General features: G+C 47.3%; 1 protein-coding gene across 1 annotated transcript; it reads left to right on the top strand.

Annotated features, from left to right (window-relative positions):
* Positions 1-7,166: 7,166 nt before the first annotated feature.
* Positions 7,167-21,552, top strand: LOC103220723 (developmentally-regulated GTP-binding protein 1-like). Its single transcript, XM_073022709.1, is given in 6 exon segments — positions 7,167-7,374; positions 7,377-7,757; positions 7,760-8,491; positions 14,766-14,883; positions 19,558-19,671; positions 21,366-21,552. Coding segments are annotated over 6 exon segments (1,740 nt in total).
* The last annotated feature ends 2,401 nt before the right edge of the window (positions 21,553-23,953 follow it).

The raw sequence follows: 23,953 nt of genomic DNA, 5'->3' as shown, positions 1-23,953 counted from the left end.
CACTATCCCTGGCCAAGAACCTCTTTTTTTTTTTTTTTTTTTTTTTTTGAGACGGAATCTCACAGTGTCGCCTAGGCTGGAGTGCAGTGGCACAATCTCGGCTCACTGCAACCTCTGCCTCTCGGCTTCAAGTGATTCTTCTGCCTCAGCCTGCAGAGTAGCTGAGACTACAGGTGTGCACCACCACACCCACCCAGCTGATTTTTGTATTTTTAGTAGAGATGGGGTTTCACTATATTTATTGGCCAGGCTGGTCTCGAGCTCCTGACCATAATCCGCCCAACGTGGCCCCCGAAAGTGCTGGGATTACAGGCATGAGCCACCACATCAATCCGGAACGTAATTTTGTTTTTTGTGTTTTTACTTTTTGGTGGTGGTTTTTTTTTTTGTTTTTTTTTTTTTTGAGACGGAGTCTCGCTCTGTCGCCCAGGCTGGTGTGATCTCGGCTCACCTCACTGCAAGCTCCGCCTCCTGGGAGCTCACGCCATTCTGCCTCAGCCTCCTGAGTAGCTGGGACTATAGGCGCCTGCCACCATGCCCGGCTAATGTTTTGTATTTTTTAGTAGAGATGGGGTTTCACCATGTTAGCCAGGATGGTCTCGATCTCCTGACCCCGTGATCTGCCTGCCTCAGCCTCCCAAAGTGCTGGGATTACAGGCGTGAGCCACCGTGCCCGGCCCCAGAACCTAATTTTCAATGAATTGCTTGTTAATACCATTTCTGTTTTTCCCATTCCTTCTACAGCTATAAAAAGAAAAAAAAGCCAGAACAATTTGATAGACTCAAAAATGGAAACCTACATAAAGCTTAAGTGGGAAAAAAAAATGTCATCATACACATTGTATTTCCTGAAATTTAACTTTGTCTTAGTTTGGGTCTCTTCTGAGTAACCCTCTTGGATTACTGACATACTATCCCACATTGTATTGAAATTTAAAAGGTCTTAACAAGGAAACATCACATCTTCGCACCCTGGCTTACCAACCTAAGGAAAGCGGTTTCCTAAATTCGCCTGGCTCATAGTTAACCATACGCCCTCTTGACGACACTCTCCGGAAGATTTTAAAGCGGCAGGGGACAAAGAAACCCCTAAAGGAGCCATATTCACTGTCCACCTTCCCTACCTCACTTAGTTTCCCACCTCCGCCTTCCAAGTAGCTGGGACCACAGGGTCATGCCACAATACCCAGCTACTTTTTGTATTTTCTGTAGAGATGGGGTCCTTCTGTGTTGCCCAGGCTGATCTCGAACTCCTGCTCAAGCAATCCACCTGCCTCGGCCTTCCAAAGTGCTGGGATTACAGGCATGAGGCAACGTGCCCAGCCAACTCTTAAGACAATATAGGACAAGACAGCCCAGGATAGCTCCTATAGGCAGTTTCTTCAGTTTCTGCTATGTTCCATTCATAGAACTTTTTTTTTTTTAAAAAGAGCACAAAAATCATAACTGTATGGATTAATTTTCACAAATAAATACTCATGAATCCAGGATTTAGATCAAGAACCAGAACATTACCAGCACCCAGAAACCTTCCCGCGCCCTCTTCCACTGAGTGGCCCTTTCAGCCGTTACAAAGGCAGAGAGCGCAAGTCCTGGGCCCTGTGGCTTTGGTGAGCGACGCCCTGGACCGATCAGAAAGACCCAGTGACTAGGGAAAATGCTCTTCTTACCGATAAACTTGAAGCAACTCATGACTGTGGCTCTGGCACCGCCTCGGCAGAAGCGGAAGTGCCATAGAAATTTTTAAAAATATATTTACCAAGAACTAAAACCAGGTGAAATAGTCTTGTACTTGGTAGTTTACGGGAAAGAAATTGGCTGGACTAAAATTGATTCAAATATCAGAATCTTTTCTTTTAGAATTTTCCAGTTTTTACCAGAAAACCCAGCAACAGAAAGATTGATTCAAACTTTCTAGGGCATCAGAAGGTAATGATTCAGAGTTTGGGCTCTAGAATTAGACTGTCCAGGTGCCAAACACTAGCTTCATATCTAGTAGGTAAGTGGTTTCATCTTTTAAGCCTTAGTTTCCTTGCATAAGTCAAGGAAATGGTGACCTGCTGAGATTGTAAGGATTAAAGAGAATAGATGTAAAGTGCCATGGCAGGTACTCGGTACACATTAGCTACTAAAGCAACTCCTGCTCACCACTTAGTTAAAATAAGTTTTCATTTTTAAAATTTGGTTACATGGAGCCTCAAAACATGGTTTGGAGATAATTTATGTTTCTGCAAATGAGCAAAACTCTTGACTCAAGTTGCAGATAAATCATTAAGTCATATGTAGATTTGCCCTGATGTATACAAGCGGCCAAGATGGAGAGAAGAGCAAGGAAATCAAACACATTGTGATGGGAAATCTCGGTATATCTCTCACAAACATACACAAAAGCATATTAGAGACCTAGAAGCTGCTGAGGTTTTGTGGAAGTCAGAGTATCTCGGGACCATCAACTGATCTCTGCCATTTCTCATCCCATCCCTTGCATGATTTTCACCAGTTTGGAAGCCTCTTGATGCTATGGTTATGCTTCAGCAAAAGAATGGGCCTGCAAAGAAGTCAATTATTTGCTGAGTGTTTGATTTAAAGAGCTACCTCCAGGCCGGGCACGGTGGCTCACACCTGTAATCCCAGCACTTTGGGAGGCTGAGTTGGGCAGATCACCTGAGGTCAGGAGTTCGACATCAGCCTGACCAACATGATGAAACTCTGTCTTTATTAAAAATACAAAAAATTAGGTTGGGCGCGGTGGCTCACGCCTGTAATCCCAGCACTTTGGGAGACCAAAGCAGGTGGATCACCTGAGGTCGGGAGTTCGAGACCAACCTGATCAACATAGAGAAATCCCATCTCTACTAAAAACACACCAAAAAAATAGCCGGGCATGGTGGCACATGCCTGTAATCCCAGCTACTCAGGAGGCTGAGGCAGGGGACTCACTTGAACCCAGGAGACAGAGGTAGTGGTGGACTGAAATCGAGCCATTGCACTGCAGCCTTAGCAAGAACAGTGAAACTCCATCTCAAAAAAAAAAAAAAAAAAAAAAATCAGCTGGGCATGGTGGCAGGTGCCTGTAATCCCAGCTACTCAGGAGGCTGAGGGAGGAGAATCACTTGAACCTGGGAAGTGGAGGGTGCAGTGAGCCAAGATCACACCACTGCACTCCAGCCTGGGCAACAGAGTGAGACTCCATCTCAAATAAATAAATAAATAAATACCTATGTCCAGTTATTTATAAACATCTGCTGTGTTTGAGAGTTGAGCCATAGTTGTAGCCAAGTGAGGAAGAGCCCTGCATAAGGGTCCATCCAATTGATGCATCAAGTTTGAAGGAAGCCACAGTAACACTCCTTAATAAAGCTCTGCCAACTTGGCTTACAGCAAGGAAGGCATTGAACTGAGAAAGATTTGCCTGTTAGCCCTCCAAACCTTTCCCTCTCAACCTCTGCCTGGACAACAGTTAGGATGATGGAAGCTTCCTCAAAGCAGTAGGTGTTTAGAAATCAGAAACAAGGGTCTCACCCAACTCTACACAAAGCACATGTTTTCACCTTCATAGTCAGAAAATATGGGATGTTGGCAATAATGACTTACGAACACAGCCATCTATGATCCTGAGGGAAGTCAAAAGCTGCTTGAGAAGATCATGTGTGACTTCCCTCAGCACACATTTTGGTGTCCATGCACTTGGGCAGAAGCCTTCCACCCAGTTCAGGATCATATCTTTTCTGCGTAAACAGCATGTAGCTCATGGTCAGACACAGGTTATGGAGGGAATGCTGAAGAGTGGAGGAAAATCCACCACAAATCATTCCATGACCAAATAGGACCATATGGAGAACATTCAGTCTTTTGTATTGTTTTGTTTTTTGAGACAGGGTCTCACTCTGTCACCCAGACTGGAGAGCGGTGGCGCAATCACAGCTCACTGCAGCCTCAACCTCCCAGGCTCAAGCAATCTTCCCACCTCAGCCTCCCGAGTAGCTGGGACAATAGGCATGCACCACCGTGCCCAGCTCATTTTAAAATTTCTTGGTAAAGACAGAGTCTTGTCATATTGCCTGAACGGGTCTCAAACCCCCGGACTCGAGTGATCCTTCTGCCTCAGCATCCCAGAGTGCTGAAATCATAGGTATGAGCCACTGCATCTGGCCGATCTTACCTATGTTTTGAGAAGGCACAAGGCCCTGATGGGGGGGTAAAAAAAGTAATTCCTATCTCAAAGCCTTTAAATCTAGGCAGGAATCAAGATTTCAAAACTAATCAGTGCCTTGGGCTTGGAGGGGAAAGGTAAAATGAAGAGGATGAGGGGATGGCTTTGGGGGATGGAGGGCAAGGCGGGGGCAGCAGCCAGTGCATTTTCATAGTCTTATTTATTGAGCAACTACTTTGTGTCAGGTTTCATTTTTTGTTTATTTGTTTTGAGATGGAGTCTTGCTCTGCCGCCCAGGCTAGAGCGCAGAGTGCAGGAGCACAATCTCAGCTCACTGCAACCTCTGCCTCCCAGGTTCAAGCAATTCTCCTGCCTTAGTCTCCCAAGTACCTGGGATTACAGGTATGGCCCACCATGCCCACCGAAGCCTAATTTTTGTATTTTTCATAGAGACGGGGTTTCACCATGTTGGCCAGGCTGGTCTTGAACTCCTGACCTCAAGTGATCTGCCCACTTCGGCCTCCCAAAGTGCTGATATTACAGGCATGAGCCACCATGCCCAGCCAGTGTCTGGTGTTCTTGATGCTGAGGATACAGCCCTCAAGAAGCGCACACCCCAGTGGAGGGAGAAACAGAATGAGATTCTGGATACAAGCAATGCTTCAGTTAACAATACGGGCCATCACAGATTCTTGAGCAGGGGAGTGACAAGTGCAGTGGTGTGGAGGACCCAGCACAGGCTGGCAGAGCAGCAGTAGAGAGGGACTGGAGGCAGGGGAGTTAGTAGTGCCAGTTACAGAGCTGAGGGCTTCCCCCTAACAAGTGCAGAGTCCCATCTTTTTCTTGCTTTATTCCCACCCCTGGCCTTTTATGGCAGGAAGCCTTGGAAAGCTGGGTCACACCTGGTGCGCCCCTTCCTATGGCAGGAATGAGGACGAAAGCACGTGTATGGGCTCGCCCTGGAGAAGAGGAGGGGTGTCTGGGAGTCTTCTTCTGCCCTGCTCCTTCAAAAGTCAGTTCTGGTCTGAGCACTGGAGTCTGGGCTTGGAGGGCACCTGTGAGCAGAGGAGGCAGGGAGTCACCCCCCAGAGTTTGGAAGGGCGACAGCTTCATCTGTATTCCAATACCCACCCTATTCTAGAGTAGCGTGGAAAACTAGAGAAGGGACCTGGAAGACAAAGCTGGCGCAGGAAGAGGCAGCTGTAGACACAAGGGCAGCCTCCAGGTGACCTACAGCCCTCCCCACGGACCCAAGCCTGGCTCACGGGACAGGGTGGCAAGGGCCTGGGGGCGGCCTTAGAAAGCTGCAAACCTGGCTGGGCGCAGTGGTGATCCCAGCACTTTGGAAGGCCGGGGCGGAGGCTCGCTTGAGTCCAGGAGTTCGAGGTCAGCATGGGAAGCATGGTGAGACACCCCCTTCCCTATAAAAAAATAAAAATAATTTTTAAAAAGAAAGCAGTTGACCCTCCTGGGTGACACCCTCAAGCCCCCCCCCCCCTTTCCCCACCCGGGCTTCAGTTTGCTCATCAGGGCCTAACCCAGCAGTGCTATTGTGAAGCTGCCTGGGAGACACCAAGAGGGACCCCACCCCGCCTGCCGAGAGCGCCCCCTGGTGGCCCGGCCCTCCCCTGCGCCGCAGGTCCTGCGGCCCTTCCCAGTCCAGGCGTGGTGGACACTGGGGGATTCGTCCAGATCCGGAATTTTCTTCGTCTAAATTACCTGGAGTTGATCTTTCTAAACGGGATTGCTCAGACACACCCTGCCTTCTCGAACAAGGAAAGAACCCTACCCATCCCACTCAACTGCCATGTACGACCGCCTGCAGCCTCATTACAGGGCACATCCCATCACATCCTATCACCGTGGAGCCCAGGCCTCGCCCCTAAGGCCCCAGTCCTGACATCCTGCAGCCTGGAATCCCACATCTCCAGTCACGTGGCCACTGGCCCCCTTTCCCCAAACATGTCCGGAACCGAACCCATCTTCTTGCACCAAACCTGCTTTTGCATTTCCTCATCCATTCCTGAACAAGTCGGCCCTAAAGCCACAGGTGGGGCGATAAATTTTTTAGTATAACTATATCCCAAACATTGCATAGGACATAATTATACATTTTATACTAATTTAAAAAAAAAAAAAAAAAAAAAAGGTCTTCACCTGAAATTCAAATTTAACTGGGCATTCTGTTTTTATTTGCTAAATCTGACAATCCTACTGCCCCCGTCCTGGCCAGCCAGTTCCTCCCAGTCTCCTGTGGCCAGCCCTGGAGCTTCCCTAGACAGATTCCAGGTACAGCTCCTCCAAGCACAAGGTCGCAATTGCGGTGATGGCTAATTATTGCAATGGCTTGTTTTCTTATGTTTCTCCACCCACACTGTGAGTTGTTGGAAGGCCAGACTGTGTGTTTCTCTCTCTTTACCCCAAAGCCTGAAGTTAGGTGCTTAGGAAATGCTTACCACTGTAAAGCCAGGAGGAAGTAAGCGCTTTTTTTCTGTTTTGTTTTGCTTGTTGTTTGTTGTTGTTATTTTAGAGATGGAGTCTTGCTCTGTTGCCCAGGCTGGAGGGTAGTGGTGCGATCTCAGCTCACTGCAACCTCTGCATCCCGGATTCGAGCGATTCCCCTGCTTCAGCCTCCTGAGTAGCTGAGATTACACACACATGCCACCACGCTAATTTTTGTGTTTTTAGTAGAGACGGGGTGTCGCCATGTTGGTCAGGCTGGTCTCGAACTCCTGGCCTTGTGATCTACCCGCCTTGGCCTCCCAAAGTGCTGGGATTACAGGCGTGAGCCACTGTGCCCGGCCTCTAAGCACATTTTTAAAGGCGGTGTCTCTCGGTGAAGAGCTGTCATAAAATGGTGCTCTCAGGGATCTGTGGGCCGCTGTACCCAGAGGCCTATACTCCCAAGTTCTCTGAGTTACTTTTGAAAACCATTATACTTGAGCTAGTTTGCCCATGGGTGTGTGAAGGGAGACAGTCAGTGTGGAGGCCACAGGGTACTCGCCATGCCAAGATGAGCAGCACCTTAGCTAAGATCGTGGAGATAGAAGCCAAGATGACTTGGACTCAAAAGAACAAGGCCACAGCACACCACCTAGTGCTGCTTAAGGCTCATCTTGCTAAGCTTCATCGAGAACTCATTACTCCAAAGGGTGGTGGTGGTGGAGGTCCAGGAGAAGGTTTTGATGTGGCCAAGACAGGTGATGCTCGAACTGGATTTGCTGGTTTCCATCTGCGGGGAAGTTGACACTGCTTAGTAACCTGGCAGGGGTATATTCTGAGGTGGCCGCCTATGAATTCACTACTCTGACCACTGTGCCTGGTGTCGTCAGACACAAAGGTGCCAAGATCCAGCTCCTGGATCTCCCAGGTATCATTAAAGGTGCCAAGGATGGGAAAGGTAGAGGTCAAGTCATTGCAGTGGCCCGAACCTGTAACTTGATCCTGATTGTTCTGTATGTCCTGAAACCTTTGGGACGTAAGAAGATAAATGAAAATGAGCTGGAAGGCTTTGGCATTCGCTTGAACAGCAAACCCTTCAACATCGGCTTTAAGAAGAAGGACAAGGGAGGCATTAATCTCACAGCCACTTGCCTGCAGAGTGAGTTGATGCTGAAACTGTGAAGAGCATTCTGGCCGAATACAAGATTCATAATGCCGATGTGACTCTATGTAGTGATGCTACAGCTGATGACCTCATTGATGTGGTGGAAGGAAACAGAGTTTATATCCCCTGTATCTATGTGTTAAATAAGATTGACCGAATCTCTATTAAGGAATTGGATAGCATCTATAAGGTGCCTCACTGTGTAGCCATCTTTGCCCATCACCACTGGAATTTTGATGACCTATTGGAAAAGATCTGGGACTATCTGAAACTAGTGAGAATTTACACCAAACCCAAAGGCCAATGACCAGATTACACATCCCCAGTGGTGCTTCCTTGCTCCAGGACCACAGTGGAGGATTTTTGCACGAAGATTCACAAAAATCTTATCAAAGAATTTAAATATGCTCTGGTCTGGGGTCTCTCTGTGAAACACAGTCCTCAGAAAGCAGGTAAGGACCATGCGTTGGAGGACCATGCGTTGGAGGACCATGCGTTGGAGGACCATGCGTTGGAGGACGAGGATGTGATTCAAATCGCGAAGAAGGGAAACCTTTCCCTTTTCCCATCTGCCAGACGAACCACAACAGCCTTTCCCATGATCAAGCGCCCTACCCCAGTTCTTTCTGGGTTTGGCAGACACTGGATCAGGATCCAGGGGAGGGAGATGGAGGAACTTAATTTGTCTTACCTTGGTGTCACCTTGGATGTCGAACTGCATAAAAGACCTGGTAGGCTGGTCAGCTACATGCAAAAAATAAAAATAAAAAAACCATTATACTTGAGCTAATTCTTATAGTAAAAAAATTCCCCAACAATCAAAAGCAAACAAAATAAAACCAAACAACAAGTTTCCCCTCTTTGTCTCTGCCCTTCAATTTCATTCCCCTCCCAAGAGTTAATCGTTAACAGTCAAGTACGTAAATTCCAAATATTTTTCTTTGTATTAGGCCATAATGAAAAGCCTAATAAATGCAAAAAGCTGAAATCATACAGGACACATTCACTGAATAGAATGCAATTTAATGAGAAAGGGAGGGCAAAAATTATCTTAGAAACAGAAATATATTTATTAATAAAGCATATATCTTCAAAATAGAAATATATTTGTTACTAGAAATATATCTTAGAAAAAAAATTTTTTTGAGACAAAGTCTTGCTGTGTTTCCAGGCTGGTCTTGAACTCCTGGCCTCAAACAATCCTCCTACCTAGGCCTTCCAAAGTATTGGGATTACAGGCATGAGCCATCATACCCAGTCTAGAAATTTTTTAAAATACTCTTCTTAATAACTCCTCGTTTAAAGAGCTAATCTAATCTGGAACAAACTACTATGGGTTAATTTCCAAATTAATAGCAATGACAGACTTATATATAAAAACCTGGGGATTCAGGCCAAAAGTTATTTAAAGAAAATGTTTAGTCAAGAAAATCTGGAGATAAATGAACTCAAGAAGTTAGTAAAATAATAACAAAAAAAATTACAAAGAAAGCAGAAGGAAGGAATTAATAACAAACTCACACACACAGTCACAAAAACTTGATCAGTTAAAAATAATGAATTAGACATGCTTTTGGAAAATTTGAATTTAACAAAAAAGATGAAAGACACAAACAGTAAGAGGATATAAAATTGTGATTTTTAATTATAAGAGAATTTATATTAAAAGTCTACTTACACACTAAAAAATCAAATGAAATAAATAATTTTCTTTCCTTTTTTTTTTTTTTTTTTTGAGACAGAGTCTCATTCTGTCACCCAAGCTGGAGTGCAGTGGTATGATCACCATCACAGTTCGCTGCAAACTCAGCCTCCCAGGCTCAAGTTATCCTCCCACCTCAGTCTCCCAAGTAGCTAGGACCACAGGTGTGCCCCACCACACCCAGCTAATTTTTAGTATTTTTTGTAGAGATGAGTTTTCACCACATTGCCCAGGGGGGTCTCAAATCTCTGAGCTCAAGCGATCCTCCTGCCTCTGCCTTTCAAAGTGCTGGGATTACAGGTGTAAGCCTCTGCACCCAGTCCAAAATAAATAATTTTCTAGGGAAATATATAGTTCCAAAATTGATTCAAGAAGACTGGAAAACTTGACTGGATCAATAACCATTAAAGAAATTAAGGAAGTAGTAAATAAACAAACAAACAAAACCAGAGGTATCATGTTTCCTGATTTCAAAACTTATTAGAAAGCTACAGTAATCCAAACAGTGTGGTACTGGCATAAAGACAGACATACAAACCGAAGGAAGAGAATAGACAGCCCAGGGATAAACCCTCGCATATATGGTCAAGTGATCTTCCACAAGGGTGCCAAGACTGATTGATGAGGAAACAACAGTCGTTGCAACAAATGATGCAAAAGTTGGTTCCTTACCTTACATCATATACAAAAGTAACTAAAAATGGATGAAGATCTAAACGTAAGACCAAAAACCGTGAAACTCTATAAGAAAATGTAGGGGGAAAGCTTCATGATGTTGGATTTGGCAGTGATTTTTGGCTATGACAGCAAAAACAAATGCAAAAGCAAAACTAAATAAATGAGACTACATCAAACTTTAAAATGTCTGTGCACCAAAGGAAACAACCAACAAAGTGGAAAGGCAATCTACAAACTGGGAGAAAATATTTGCAAATATGTAAATAATAAAGGGTTAATATTCAGAATACATAGACCCCAACAACTCAACAACAACACAAAATAACAACAAAAAATGGACAAAGGACCTAAATAGACGTTTCTCCAAAGATGATATATAAATGGCCAAGAAGAATGTGAAAAGATGCTCAACGTCATCATTCATCATCACGGAAATGCAAATCAAAACCACAATGAGATATCATTTCACACCCATTGAGACAGCTACTAAAAGAAAAAAAAAAAAAAACAGAAAATAACAAATGTTGGTGAAGCCTCTGTGGAAAAAACAGTATGGTGCATCCTTGAAAAATTAAAAATAGAATTATCATGTGATTCAGCAATCCCACTTCTTGAAATACGTCCAAAGGAATTGAAAGCAGGATCATATTAAAATAGTCAATAGCTAGTGGTGTGTGTTTACATACAATGAAATTTTAATCAGCCTTGAAAAGAAAGGGTACATGCCACAGCATGGAGGAAACTTGAGGACATTGCACTAAATGAAATAAGCCAGCCACAAAAAGACAAATACTGTATTTCCCCAAATGAGTTGAAAACTATGTCCATAAAGAAATTGTGTAAGAATGTTTACATCAGCTTTATTCATAACTGTTAAACATTCAGAACAAACCAAGATGTCCTTCAGAAATAGATGAACTGGTACATCCACGCAACACAATATTGCTCAGCAAGAAAAAGGAATGTGCTATCAAGCCATGAAAAGACCTGGAGGAACCCTAACTCCACATTACTAGGTGAAAGAAGGCTGCATACTGTGTGTTTGCAGCTGTTCAACACTCTGAAAAAGGCAAAACTATAAAGACAGTAAAAAGATCAGTGGTTGCCAGGGGTTGAGAGGAGGGAGGAAAGAGTAGGAGGAGCACAAGGAATGTTTTGGGCTGTGAAAAAGACTCTGTAGGCTACTGTAATGGTGGAGACATGTCACTATGCATTTGTCAAAACCCATAGAGTGTACACCATCAAGAGTGAAGTCTGATGTGAACGAGGGACCTTCGTGAATGACAGTATGTCAGTACTGGTTTGTCAGTTGTAACAGATGTATCACATCGATGCACCAGGTTAACCACAGGAGAAACCCTGTGTGGCGGGTGCGGAGAGGTCGATGGGAACTCCCTGTACTTATGACTCAGTTTTTCTGTAAAACTAAAATTGCTCTTTAAAAAAAGTCTGTTAATTTAGGAAGGAAGGAGGGAAGGAAGGAAAGAAGGAAGGAAGGAAGGGAGGAAGGGAGGGAGGGAGGAAAGAGGGTGGGAAGGAAGGAAGGGAAAGAAGGAAGGAGGGTAGGAAGGGAGGGAGGGAGGAAAGAGAGAAAGAAGACAGGAAGAAAGGAAGAGGGAGCCTCTCCTTACACAGGGCCTGGCTCCTGGTGGGCTCTTGCCAGGTGTGAATTCCCACCCAGCCTCCGTCCCGGACACTGGTCCTTTCTCCCCTCCGGCCTATGGCTCACTTCCTCAGGTGTGTAATCAGGCCTCTCGCTTGCCTCGGGCAACATTCCCACTCCTTAGCTTGGCGGTTGAGGCCTTCACCAGCTGCCCCAGCTTCCTGTCAGCCTCACCCACTGCCACTCCCTTCGGCCCCTGCCCTGAGCATTTAGGGAACACCATTACTCAGCGGTGCACAGATGGCCCTGGCCCTTTCAGGGCCTCAGCTGGCCAAGTCCTCTTCCAGCTGGAGCAGCCCTTCCCACTTGCTCCTCTGACTGACAAACTGCTACTCAGCAGGCAGGTTTCTGCCTGGACATCAACTCCTCCAGGAAGCCTTCCCTGAACTCCTCCCTGCAACCCAGGACTGGGGCCCCTGGCTCCTGAACCATCTCGTCATAGGACTCAAAGATTGCAGTTGCCCCAGGGCAGGGCCCTGCCTTGGACACCATGGACTCCCAGGCCCTGGCTGCGGGTGGGCGCTCGCTGCAATTTAAGAGCATCCAAAGGACCACGGAAACACAGCGTTTGGGGAGAGCAGTGTGGCAGCAGTCTCAGAATCTCCTCCAAGGCAGCCAGGCCACTTCTGTCCTAAGAAAAGTTTGTCAGCTGTGGGACGGAGTCCACGTGAGGATGTTCAACAGTGTTGTTTGTGACAGCAAAGCCTTTAAAAGTGGCACCCATCAGAAAGGGAATGCTTAAATAAATCAAGGTATAGCCAAACCAGAGACTCCCAAGCAGCCACTAACAAGATTGAGTCTTATCTATAGATACTGACATTTCTTTTTTTCCTTTTTTTTCTTTTTCTTCTTTTTTTGAGATGGAGTCTCGCTCCATTGCCTAGGCTGGAGTGCAGTGGCATGATCTCAGCTCACTGCAACCTCCGCTTCCTAGGTTCAAGCAATTCTCCTGCCTCAGCCTCCTGAGTAGCTGGGATGACAGGCATGTGCCACCACATCTGGCTAATTTTTTTTTGAGACAGTGTCTCTCTCTGTCACCCAGGATGGAGTGCGTGGTACAATCTCAGCTCACGGCAACCTCCGCCTCCTGGTTCGAGTGATTCTCATGCCTCAGCCTCCCAAGTAGCTGGAATTTCAAGTGCCTGCCATGACGCCTGGCTATTTTTGTATTTTTAATAGAGACAGGGTTTCACCATATTGGTCAGGCTGGTCTCAAACTCCTGACCTCAAGTGATCCACCCACCTTGGCCTCCCAAAGTGCGGGGGTTACAGGCATGAGCCACCGTGTCCAGCCAAATTTTTATATTTTCAGTAGAGGCAGGGTCTCACCATTTGGGTCAGGCTGGTCTTGAACTCCTGACCTCAGGTGATCCACCGACCTCAGGTGATCCACCGACCTCAGCCTCCCAAAGTGCTGGGATTATAGGCATGAGCCACCAGATACTGACATTTCTAAGATATATTGTTAGGTCAAAAGGCAAGTGGCAGAAGATTCTAAACAACACATACACACAATCGTGTATCTGTATAAGTATCATTTATTCATGCAAATGCATAGGAAAAAGTCTGAATACACCCATACCAAACTGTGGAGAGGAGTGGAGAGGAAAATAAGGAGAAGAGAAGTGGGGAGGGGTTACTTTCTCCTCCATATGCCTCTGTATTGTTAAATTTTTATAGCCTGAGTGTGTTCATGTATTTGTTGTATTTTTTTTAAATGAGATAAATCTATATATGTTGATTTGGAAATATACCCCATATACATTGTTAACATAAATGTTAACACACATGCAATTGTGTATACATGGAAAACAGTCTGGAAGAATCTGTAACAAAATTTTAACAGGGATTACTCCTGAGGAGCAGGGAAGGGACAGGAACTTTCAAGATTTATGTTACATGCTTTGGTGCTGTTTGGATTTGTTATGACAAGCAAATACTAATTTTTTTTTTTTTTTTTGAGATGGAGTCTCGCACTGTCGCTGGGCTGGAGTGCAGTGGCGAGATCTTGGCTCACTGCAACCTCTGCCTACTGGGTTCAAGCGATTCTCCTGCCTCAGCCTCCCCAGTAGCTGGGATTACAAGTGCCTGCCACCACACCCGGCTAATTTTTTGTATTTTTAGTAGAGATGGGGTTTCACTATGTTGGCCAGGCTCGTCTCAAACCCCTGACCTCAGGTGATCCATCCGCCTCGGCCTCCCAAAATGCTGGGATTACAGGCATGAGACACCACGCCTGGCCTAATTTTATTCTTAAAACAATAAAACCTATTTTTAAAGGAAAGTTTGGATGAATGAATAAATGGATAGCTGAATGGATGAATGAGATGAGGAAATTGAGACTCTCTGGTGGGCAGCTCAGGCTTTCATCCCTAGTTTGTCTCCTCAGCAAAGAGGGCTTGTGCAGAGGAGAGGACAGTGGCCAGGCCCTCCTGGCCAGAACAGGAAAAGTGCAGGAAAAGTGCCTTCTCATTAGAGAGGGCCCCCATCACCCATGGGTGCAGGACCCCCACCCAGTGATAGCGTTCCCAGCCTTCTAGGACCCCACTCATCCCACCTTCCCAACATAAGCCCCAAGACTGGTTCCCAGTAAAACATGGCACTTTCCAGCCTCTCCTGCCTTGTCCACGCTCTGTGCCCTCTGCTGGGGCGCACCCTTCCGTTTCTTCTGCCTGGATAAGCCATGCTTGTCCTCAGAGGCATCTACCTTCTCAGGTGCCCTCCCCTGAACTCACCTGGCTCCTCTAGCGCTCAGTCTCTTGAATGAGGGTCTGTCTTCCATCTCAGACAGGAAGTGGAATCCTTAGTGCAAAGGTCACCTTACCCAGCATCCCCATTGAAAGAGCTTCCTTTTCAGCTCTACCAACACTTCACACCGTGGGATTTCAGAAGAAAGATGGGAAATCCGGTACTCCATGGCAGCTCACAGGGCTCTGTGTCAACAAGTGTTTTTCCCAATTAGGGAACAGTGTGTGTGCCAGGGGACTGGGGGCCAGCATGCAGACACACAGGAACACTGAGGTCCCAGAAGAGAGCTCCAGGTACCACAGGGTGGTCTCCAGAGATGATCAGATGGCAAGGTGAGATCTGGGGAAAACAAGCTGTGTCCGTTAAAGAAAGTCCCTTCCAATCTCTGTAGAGCTTGGCTACAATCTTGAAACCGGGGGCTGATTCCAGAAGCAGTAATAGCAGCAATAGCTGAAAATTTACGAAATACTGAGTGCCAGGCACTAATAAGCCCTTTACATGTTGTCTCATTTCACCCCTGTAACAACTCTGTGAGGAATGTACTGAGATTATACCTATTTTACAGGTAAAGAAACTGAGGCATGGCTGGGAGCGGTGGCTCACACCTGTAGTCCCAGCATTTTGGGAAGCCGAGGCGAGTGGATCGCCTGAGGTCAGGAGGTCAAGACCAGCCTGACCAACATGGTGAAACCCCATCTCTACTAAAAGCACAAAAATTAGCCAGGCGTGGTGGCAGGTGGCTGTAATTCCAGCTACTCAGGAGGCTGAGGCAGGAGAATCGCTTGAACCTGGGAGGTAGAGGTTGCAGTGAGCTGAGATCATGCCATTGCTCTCCAGCCTGGGCAACAACAGCAAAACAAGAAAGAAAGAAAGAGAGAGAGAGAGAGAGACACGGAGGGAGGGAGGGAGGGAGGGAGGAAAGGGAGGAAGGGAGGGAGGAAAGGGAGGGAAGGAGGAAGGAAGGAAGGAAGGAAGGAAGGAAGGAAGGAAGGAAGGAAGGAAGGAAGGAAGGAAGGAAGGAAGGGAGGGAGGGAGGGAGGGAGGGAGGAAGGAACTGAGGCTTAGAGAGGTTGTATGACTTGTCCAGAGTTCAAATCCAAATCCAGATGGTTTGATGTTAGAGTGGACACACTCAACCGCTGTGCTAGGGCTCTGGAACTCAGATCCCTGCAGGGCCCAGCAAGTAGTGGACGTGCTAGAAACATACACACTGTGACCGTGGCTTCCGCTGGTCTTTGCTTTGACTGGATGTGGGTCCAGCATATACCAGCTCTTCTGATTCAGCTAGAAAAGTCAGAAATCTTTTTTTTTTTTGAGATGGAGTTTCGCTCTTGTCACCCAGGCTGGCGTGCAATGGTGCAATCTCGGCTCACTGTGACCTCTGCCTCCTGGGTTCAGGTGGTTCTCCTGCCTCAGCCTCCCAGGTAGTTGGGATTACAATCTCCTGCCACTACGCCCGGCTAATTTTTGCATTTTTGGTAGAGACGGGGTTTCACCATGTTGGCTAGGCTGGTGTCAAACTTTTGACCTTAGGTGATCCATCTGCCTTGACCTCCCAAAGTGCTGGGATTACAGGCGTGAGCCACCACGCCTGGCCGAAAAGTCAGAAATCTTGATTCTTACATGCAATTCTCCAGTGGAAATCTCTTTTTTAAAATAGTGTAGGCTGAGTGCCAGCACTTTAGGAGGCCAAGGCAGGCAGATCACCTGAGGTTAGGAGTTCAAGACCAGCCTGGCCAACATGATAAAACCCCATCTCTACAAAAATACGAAAATTAACCAGGTGTGATGGCGGGTACCTGTAATCCCAGCTACTCGGGAGGCTGAGGTGGGAGAATCACTTGAACCCAGGAGGCGGAGGTTGCAGTGAGCTGAGATTGTGCCACTGCACTCCAGTCTCACTCTGACAGAGTGAGACTCAGTCTCAAAAAAAAAAAAAAAAAAAAGCATAAGGGGAAAACAAAAACAAAATAGTTTAAAGGCAAAACACTTCTACAGGCCAAATGTAGCCCGAGGGGCCATCCGTTTGCAACCTCTGTCCCATTCTTAGGGAATACAAAGTCATCTTCTCACCTTCTGTTGAGTGAACTGAGTTACTCATCTGTTACGTGAATTTGCATATGCATCCTGGGGCTGGAGGTGAGGCACACCTGTGTGCGTGAAGGTGCGTGCACATGTCCTACACATAGCTATGAGCGCCGACTTAACACTATGACTTATACATCCTGGCTGCAGTGAGCTCAGGAACCTCTTTGGAGCCCAGCCCAGATTCTCCCCTGGGGGCTTTAGAATCTCCAACCTCTCTCTGTGATTTCTAGGGTCCTGCCTTGGGCCGGGTAAAGTGCTAAGTGTTTTATATGTATTATGTCAGAATGCTTAGGAACTTGCCTAAAATGAGTCTATCTGCCTCTCCCAGTGAATTCCACTGTGGGCATCCACGGCATCACTAGCATGCAGGGGGCACTTACACGTGTGTGCCAGGCCCTATGGAAGGCTTAGCCTATTCAATCCTTAGGACTCTGAGGTAGGTACTGGTATTTCTCCAATTCATAGAAGAACAAATTAAAGAGCAAAGAGGTTACTGCTTGCCTGAAGTCACACAGCTAAAGTAGCTCAAAGAATGTATAGAAGGACTGCCTGGGCAACATGACAAAACCCCATCTCTACAAAAGATACAAAAATTAGCCCGGCATGGTGGTGTGTGCCTATGGAGTCTGAGGGGGGAGGATCGCTTGAGCCCAGGAAGCAGAGGTTGCAATGAGCTGTGATTATGTACGTCACTGCACTACTCCAGCCTGGGTGACAGAGTGAGACCCTGTCTCAAAAAAATCCAAACAACAACAACAACTCCCCCGGGCCCGCCGCACCCTCCGGCTGCCCCTACTCCCAAACACAAACAGCATGTTGCATACAGCAATTAGCAGGGGCTTTGTAGAGTCTGTCCCTGGGCGGTTGAGGCGGGTGGATCACCTGAGGTCAGGAGTTCAAGAGCAGCCTGGCCAACGTGGTGAAACCCCAACTCTACTAAAAATACAAAAATTAGCTGGGTGTGGTGGCGGGTGCCTATAATCCCATCTACCCAGGAGGCTGAGGCAGGAGAACCACTTGAACCTGGGTGGTGAAGGTTGCAGTGAGCCGAGATCATGCCACTGCACTCCAGGCTGGGTGACAGAGCAAGACTCCATCTCAAAAAAAAAAAAAAAAAAAAAAAGTCTATCCCTAACTGAGCAGGTGGGGTGGGACAGGCAGGACCTACGTCTCTGCTCCAGCCCGAAGGACACCAGCATGGGCTCCGCTTCCCCACAGGGGCTGAGTCACAGGGAACCTGGTGCTGCTCAGACTCCAGATCCTTGATGATGCCCTGCAGGGCAGGGGCTAGTGTGAGCCAGTGGCCAGTGGCCTCACCCCAGGAAATGGCTCAGGGTGACTCGGCCTAGCTGCACCTGGGAGGGTGTGGCTGGCGTTGGCACTCCTCCCTGCTGGAGAGCTTCCTGTCCAAGCCTCCAACAAAGGCAACAACGGCTAGTCCTTGAGGCAATCTAGAACTGAGTCACGTGCCCCGGGGTGGCATCTACGATAGGACTTCAGCACCCAGCGCTGCCCCAGCCCAGGCAGCCACTTTACACACTGATTCGGCCCCTCTGATGCTAGCTGTTTACATAAACCAGGTGGAAATGTGCCCTCACCAAGGATTTTCCATATTGCACTGTTCCTCTCCTTCATCCATCTCCAAGCCTCATCGTATCCTACCTCCTCCATATTATTCAATCCTGGCTCCCCACATTGTACCTTCGTGGCCCCTGCATACAGTGTCCCAGCCCACAGTCTCCCTCCCTGCAGCCTGCCCTTCCCACAGTGGCCAGAAGATCTTTCCAAAATGCAAATCTGATCCACTGGCTCCTCCAGCCTAGGCATGGCCTGTTACTGGCACAGGCTGCTCAGGCTCTCCCCGCCTGACCCAGCCCTTGCCAGAGGTCCTGTGCCCCGGCCAGTCCAGCCCACGTCAGACTCCTTCCAGTTCCTGAACATCCTGAAGCTCTGTCTTGCTTCTTTCCCTGCTCTTTGCTGGGTTTCCTGTTCGGAATGTCCTTTCCCTGCTCTATCTGCCTGCGGTAGGCTGAATAATTACCCTTAAAAGATAGCTATATCCCAGCCCCTGGAGCCTGTGAATGTTAACTTATAGAACAACAACCAATACAAGGTGGTGGTGGTGGGTCTTTGCAGATGTGCAGATGTGATTAAATGAAGAATTTTGAGATGCGGGTGATTATTGGGAATTATTCCAGTGGGCCCTGCATGCAGTCCTGTATTCTTACAAGAGACAGGCAGAGGGAGATTTCACCATACACAGAGAAGGCGGCAATGTGAAGATGGAGAAGAGAGAGCTTTGAAGATGCCAGCTTTGATGACTGGAGTGATGGAACCACAAGCCAATGAATACCAGCCGTCACCAGACGCTGAAAGGGGCAAGAGATGGATTCTCCCTAGAGCCTCAGGAGGGAGCACAAACCTGCCCACACCTTGATTTCAGCCCAGCGAAACTGAATTTGGACTTCTGGCTTCCAGAACTGTAAAAGAATAAGTGAGTGTTTATTTATTTATTTAGAGACAGGGTCTTGCTCTGTTGCCCAGGCTGGGATGCAGTGGCATGATCTTGGCTCACTGCAGCCTTAACCTCCCAGGCTCAAGCAATCCTTTCACCTTAGCCTCCCAAGTAGCTGGGACTACAGGCGCATGCCACCACATCCAGCTAATTTTTTTGTTTATTTTTTTGCAGAGATGATTTTATATTGCCCAGTATTGCTCATTATATTGCCCAGCCTGGTCTCAAACTCCTGAACTCAAGAAATTCACCCACCTTGGCATCCCAAAGTGCTGGGATTACAGGTATGAGCCACCTCGCCCAGCCTAAGTGGGTGCTATTTTAAGCCACCAAATTTGTAGAAATTTATTACAGCAGCCACAGGAATCTAATACACTGCCCAAATCCTGTTTCTTGATCCAAGGACAGGTTCTAATGGCTTCCCACCTCCCCTCAACCTTCCCTCACCATTGAAACCTTTGGAAACTTTATCCCTGCATCCGGAATCCATCATTTCCTTACTGCTGCTGATGGACAGGTTAGTATTGCACACACTTCTTTGTTTCATAATGATTGTTTAGTTCAGTTTTTCCCCAAAGACTGTGAACTCTCAGAAAATGAAAACTTTATGTTTTCACTTTGGTATCTCCGGCACTCAGCCCCGGATCTGGCTCCCAGTAGGGTCTCTGCAGCATAGCACTGCTGCATTGCACAACAACTCCACGGGCACCATTCATGCCCGATGCTATGGACTGTGAATCCCTAGAGCACAATTCCACGGGACCCACCCTTCCTTCCTTCCCTCTCTTCTTCTCTTTCTTCCTTCCCTTTTTCTTTCTTTCCCTTTCTTTCTTTTCTTTTTCTCTTTTTCTTTCTTTTCTTTCTTTCCTTTCTTTCTCTTTCCCTTCCTTCCTTCTTTCTTCCTTTCTTTCCTTCCTTTTCTCTTTTTCTTTCTTTTCTCTTTCCCTTCCTTCCTTCTCTTTCTTTCTCTCTCTCTCTTTCCCTCCCTCCCTTCCTTCCTTCTTTCTCTCATTCTCTCCTTCCTTCCCTTCCTTCCTTTCTTTCTCTCTCTCTTTCTCTCTCTTTGTCTCTTTCTCTCTTTCCCTCGAGTGCAGTGGTGCAATCTCGGCTAACTGCAACCTCTGTCTCCCAGGTTCAAGTGATTCTTGTGACTCAGCCTCCCGAGTAGCTGGGATTGTGGATATGTGCCACCACGCCAGGGTAATTTTGTATTTTTAGTAGAGGCAGGGTTTCACCATGTTGGCCAGGCTGGTCTCGAACTCCTGGCCTCAAGTGATCCATCCACTTCGGCTTCCCAAAGTGCTGGGATTACATGCATGAGCCACCGCACCTGGCCAGGATACCATTTTCATGGAAGACACTGAATCATGCTTCCTGGAACTGGGTAACGCTCCATCTCTAGACATATTTATCAAATAAATAAACTATACTCCACTCTCCTCCTCCAAAAAAAAAAAAAAAAAAAAAAAGTTGTTCCCATAGACAAAGGGTTCCTAGGCCTCCCTAGGATGATGGGCACCATGAGGTGATAAAGGTGGTCCCTTGAGGGGATCGATTTGGGGAAGTAGATACTCTGATTTGGACGTGTAAATTCCAATGATATCTACAAAAGGTGTATTATTCTCTCTCTTTCTTGCTACCAAATATTAGAGGTAACTTAGAAGGCAAGGGAGATTATAAGTTAGAAAGGGAGAGTCAGCACAGGGTGAGGCAGGTTTGAGGTTGAGAACAGAGAAGCAGGACATAAAGTCCAATCCACTTGCTGCACACCGAATCCCCAGATGATTTGGAGCTACCCAAGCAAGAAAGTGCAGACACGCTTGGTTACATATTTCTCAATATCTGAGAATGAACATATGGCCCGGCACGGTGGCTCACGCCGGTAATTCCAGCACTTTTGGACGCGGAGAAGGGTGGATCACCTGAGGTCAGGAGTTCGAGACCAGCCTGGCCAACATGGTGAAACCCGTCTCCACTGAAAATACAGAAGTTACCCAGGCATGGTGGCAGGTGCCTGTAATCCCACCTACTTGGGAGGCTGAGGCAGGAGAGTCACTTGAACCCAGGAGGTGGAGGTTGCAGTGAGCTGAGATCATGCCATTGCACTCCAACCTGGGGTACAGAGCGAGACCCCGTCTCAAAAAAAAAGAAAAGGAAAAAAAAAGAAACCAAAACTTTCCACTGCCTCTACGTCTTCATGTCTCACAACAGACTCAAGGACAGCTCTGCAGTAGTGGTGGGTGAGAGGCTTCCTCTGGAGGCCCCCGATGGCACTCACGGTCGTGCCTCTGCACTGGGACCCAGCGAGAGCCATCCCATGGTGCATCAGAGGAGACACACACTGGTGTGGCCTTCAGACAGTTCTCTGAAAACACCTCTCCAACACGGCTCCTGCTAGCCTACACCTCTTTTTGGGCAGGAATTGTCCCCAGACTTAACATACAGTGTGGGGCTGGGAAACTGGCTGGGCTGCCTCCTAGAGGCTCTTTGTAGCAGCAGCTTCAAAGCTATTCCTCTCACCCTCCTCCTCAGTCACCTCTTCCTCCCTTTTCCAGTTGTCCTCCCCATACTCTCTTGGGATGATCCATTTAGTCCTATACAGAAGAATGAATTCAACAGTGTATTTTTAGGCTTAGAATTGCTGGCAAGTGAGAGAAAAATCAGAGAAACACTGTCCTAAACAAACAGAGACATTTTTCCATAATGTATAAGTTTGCCTGGGCAGTCCAGGGACGACGCTATACTCCATGGGGCAGGGACCCATGCTTCCTTTAACTCGTTCCTCTGCTGTGGATGGCTTCTGTTCCCATGTTCACTTCATGGTCCAAGAAGGCTGCTCCAGAGGCAGCCATCAGATCTGTATCCCAGCCAGGAGAAAACAGAAAGGGAAGGAGAGCATGCCTCCTTCTCTTGACACCTTTCTGAAAGTGCATGCACCACTTCTGCTCATGTGCCACTGGCAAAACCCTAATCATGTGGCTATGCACTGGCTGTAAGGGAGGCAGGGAAAGGTAATCTTTATTTTAAATAGCCAGAAGCCCAACTGAAATTTAAGGAATCTCTTACTGAGAAAGAGGAAAACAGATGTGATAAGTAAACAGAAGTGTCTGCCCAGTCGGCAACTAAAGGCTTCAGCAAAACATTTCCTAATGGGAGGGATGTTCAAAATCAAACAGCAATAAGATATAATTTTACTTGCATCGGCTGGCAAAGTATAAAAGGTCCAACAACATCAAGTCATAGGAGGATGTAGAAAAATGGAAACGCTCTTAACTGCTGTTGGGAGTGTAAATTACTATAAGCCCTTTAGAGAGCAATTTGCTTAGAGCAATTGCTTACAACAATTCCTGACAAAGTTGAAGATATTCATACCTATAATCCAGAGCTCTACTTCTAGAGAAAGCCTCACACATACACTCAAGAAGACAAGTATAAGGGCCAGGCGCGGTGGCTCACGCCTGTAATCCCAGCACTTTGGGAGGCTGAGGCAGGTGGATCACCTGAGGTTGGGAGTTCAAGACCAGCCTGACATATATGGTGAAACCTCGTCTCTACTAAAAATATAAAATAAATAAATAGCTGGCCTGTGGTGGCCTGGGACTGTAATCCCAGCTACTTAGGAGGCTGAGGCGGGAGAATCGCTTGATTCCGAGAGGTCGAGGCGATTCTCCCTGCCTCAGCCTCCCGAGTAGCTGGGATTATACGCACCCACCACCATGTCCGGCTAATTTTTGTGTTTTTTTTTTGTGTGTGTGTTTTTGTTTGTTTGTTTGTTTGTTTTGAGACGGAGTCTCGCTCTGCCGCCCAGGCTGGAGTGCAGTGGTCAGATCTCGGCTCACTGCAAGCTCCGCCTCCCAGGTTCACGCCATTCTCCTGCCTCAGCCTCCCGAGTAGCTGGGACTACAGGCGCCCGCCACCTCGCCCAGCTAGTTTTTTGTATTTTTTAGCAGAGACAGGGTTTCACCGTGTTAGCCAGGATGGTCTCGATCTCCTGACCTCGTGATCCGCCCGCCTCGGCCTCCCAAAGTGCTGGGATTACAGGCTTGAGCCACCGCGCCCGGCCCTAATTTTTGTATTTTTAGTAGAGATAGGGTTTCAGCATGTTGGTCAGGCTGGTTGTGAACTCCTGACCTCAGGTGATCTGCCCGCTTCGGCCTCCCAAAGTGCTGGAGTTACAGGCGTGAGCCATCGCGCCTGGCCATGAGTGACTTTTAAAAAATGAAAAGACTCCATCAAATCCTCCCTGACCCCAGTTTTCTCTGTTTTGAGCAGTCGAGAAAAGTAAGATTCCAAAATTCCTATTTTTCCACCATACTGGGTTGAAGGGACCTGTGGAGCCATCCTCTGGTAGAGGCAGTCAGAGCCTTGAAAAGGGCATTTTTAATCCACGGGGACTTCTCGAGCTTGGCTGGACCTCCGTGGTGCCGTGCGGTGAGACCATCTATCACTCAGGCACTCAGCGAGCCCACATCGGCGCCCAAGAACCCTGATGAAGGTTTTCCTGCTCCACAGACAGACTTCGGGAGACGGAGACCCCAAAAGCGAGAGCTCCTTGAGGTCAAACAGGTGTTCAGGAGCAGGGACACAAGCAGGCCATCATCTTTTGGTGTGAGGTGGAGTAGAGGGATGAGATGGAGACGCAGGAGGCTGCTCGGCTCCAGAGCCTGCTCCATGGTGGAAGGTGGAGGAGAGTCCAGGGTCCCATGGTCAGTCCCTGCATGGCCCAGGAAGGTTTAATTCTTTTAAGGAGAAACACTGGACACTTCCTGATATTTTCGTGGTCGCCAGCTCACGCCGAC

This window comes from Chlorocebus sabaeus, chromosome 14 (genome assembly GCF_047675955.1).
Source record: "Chlorocebus sabaeus isolate Y175 chromosome 14, mChlSab1.0.hap1, whole genome shotgun sequence".
Classification (NCBI taxonomy): domain Eukaryota; kingdom Metazoa; phylum Chordata; class Mammalia; order Primates; family Cercopithecidae; genus Chlorocebus; species Chlorocebus sabaeus.
The sequence above is the reverse complement of the archived record's forward strand: the minus strand, read 5'-3'. Positions and strand labels throughout refer to the sequence as shown.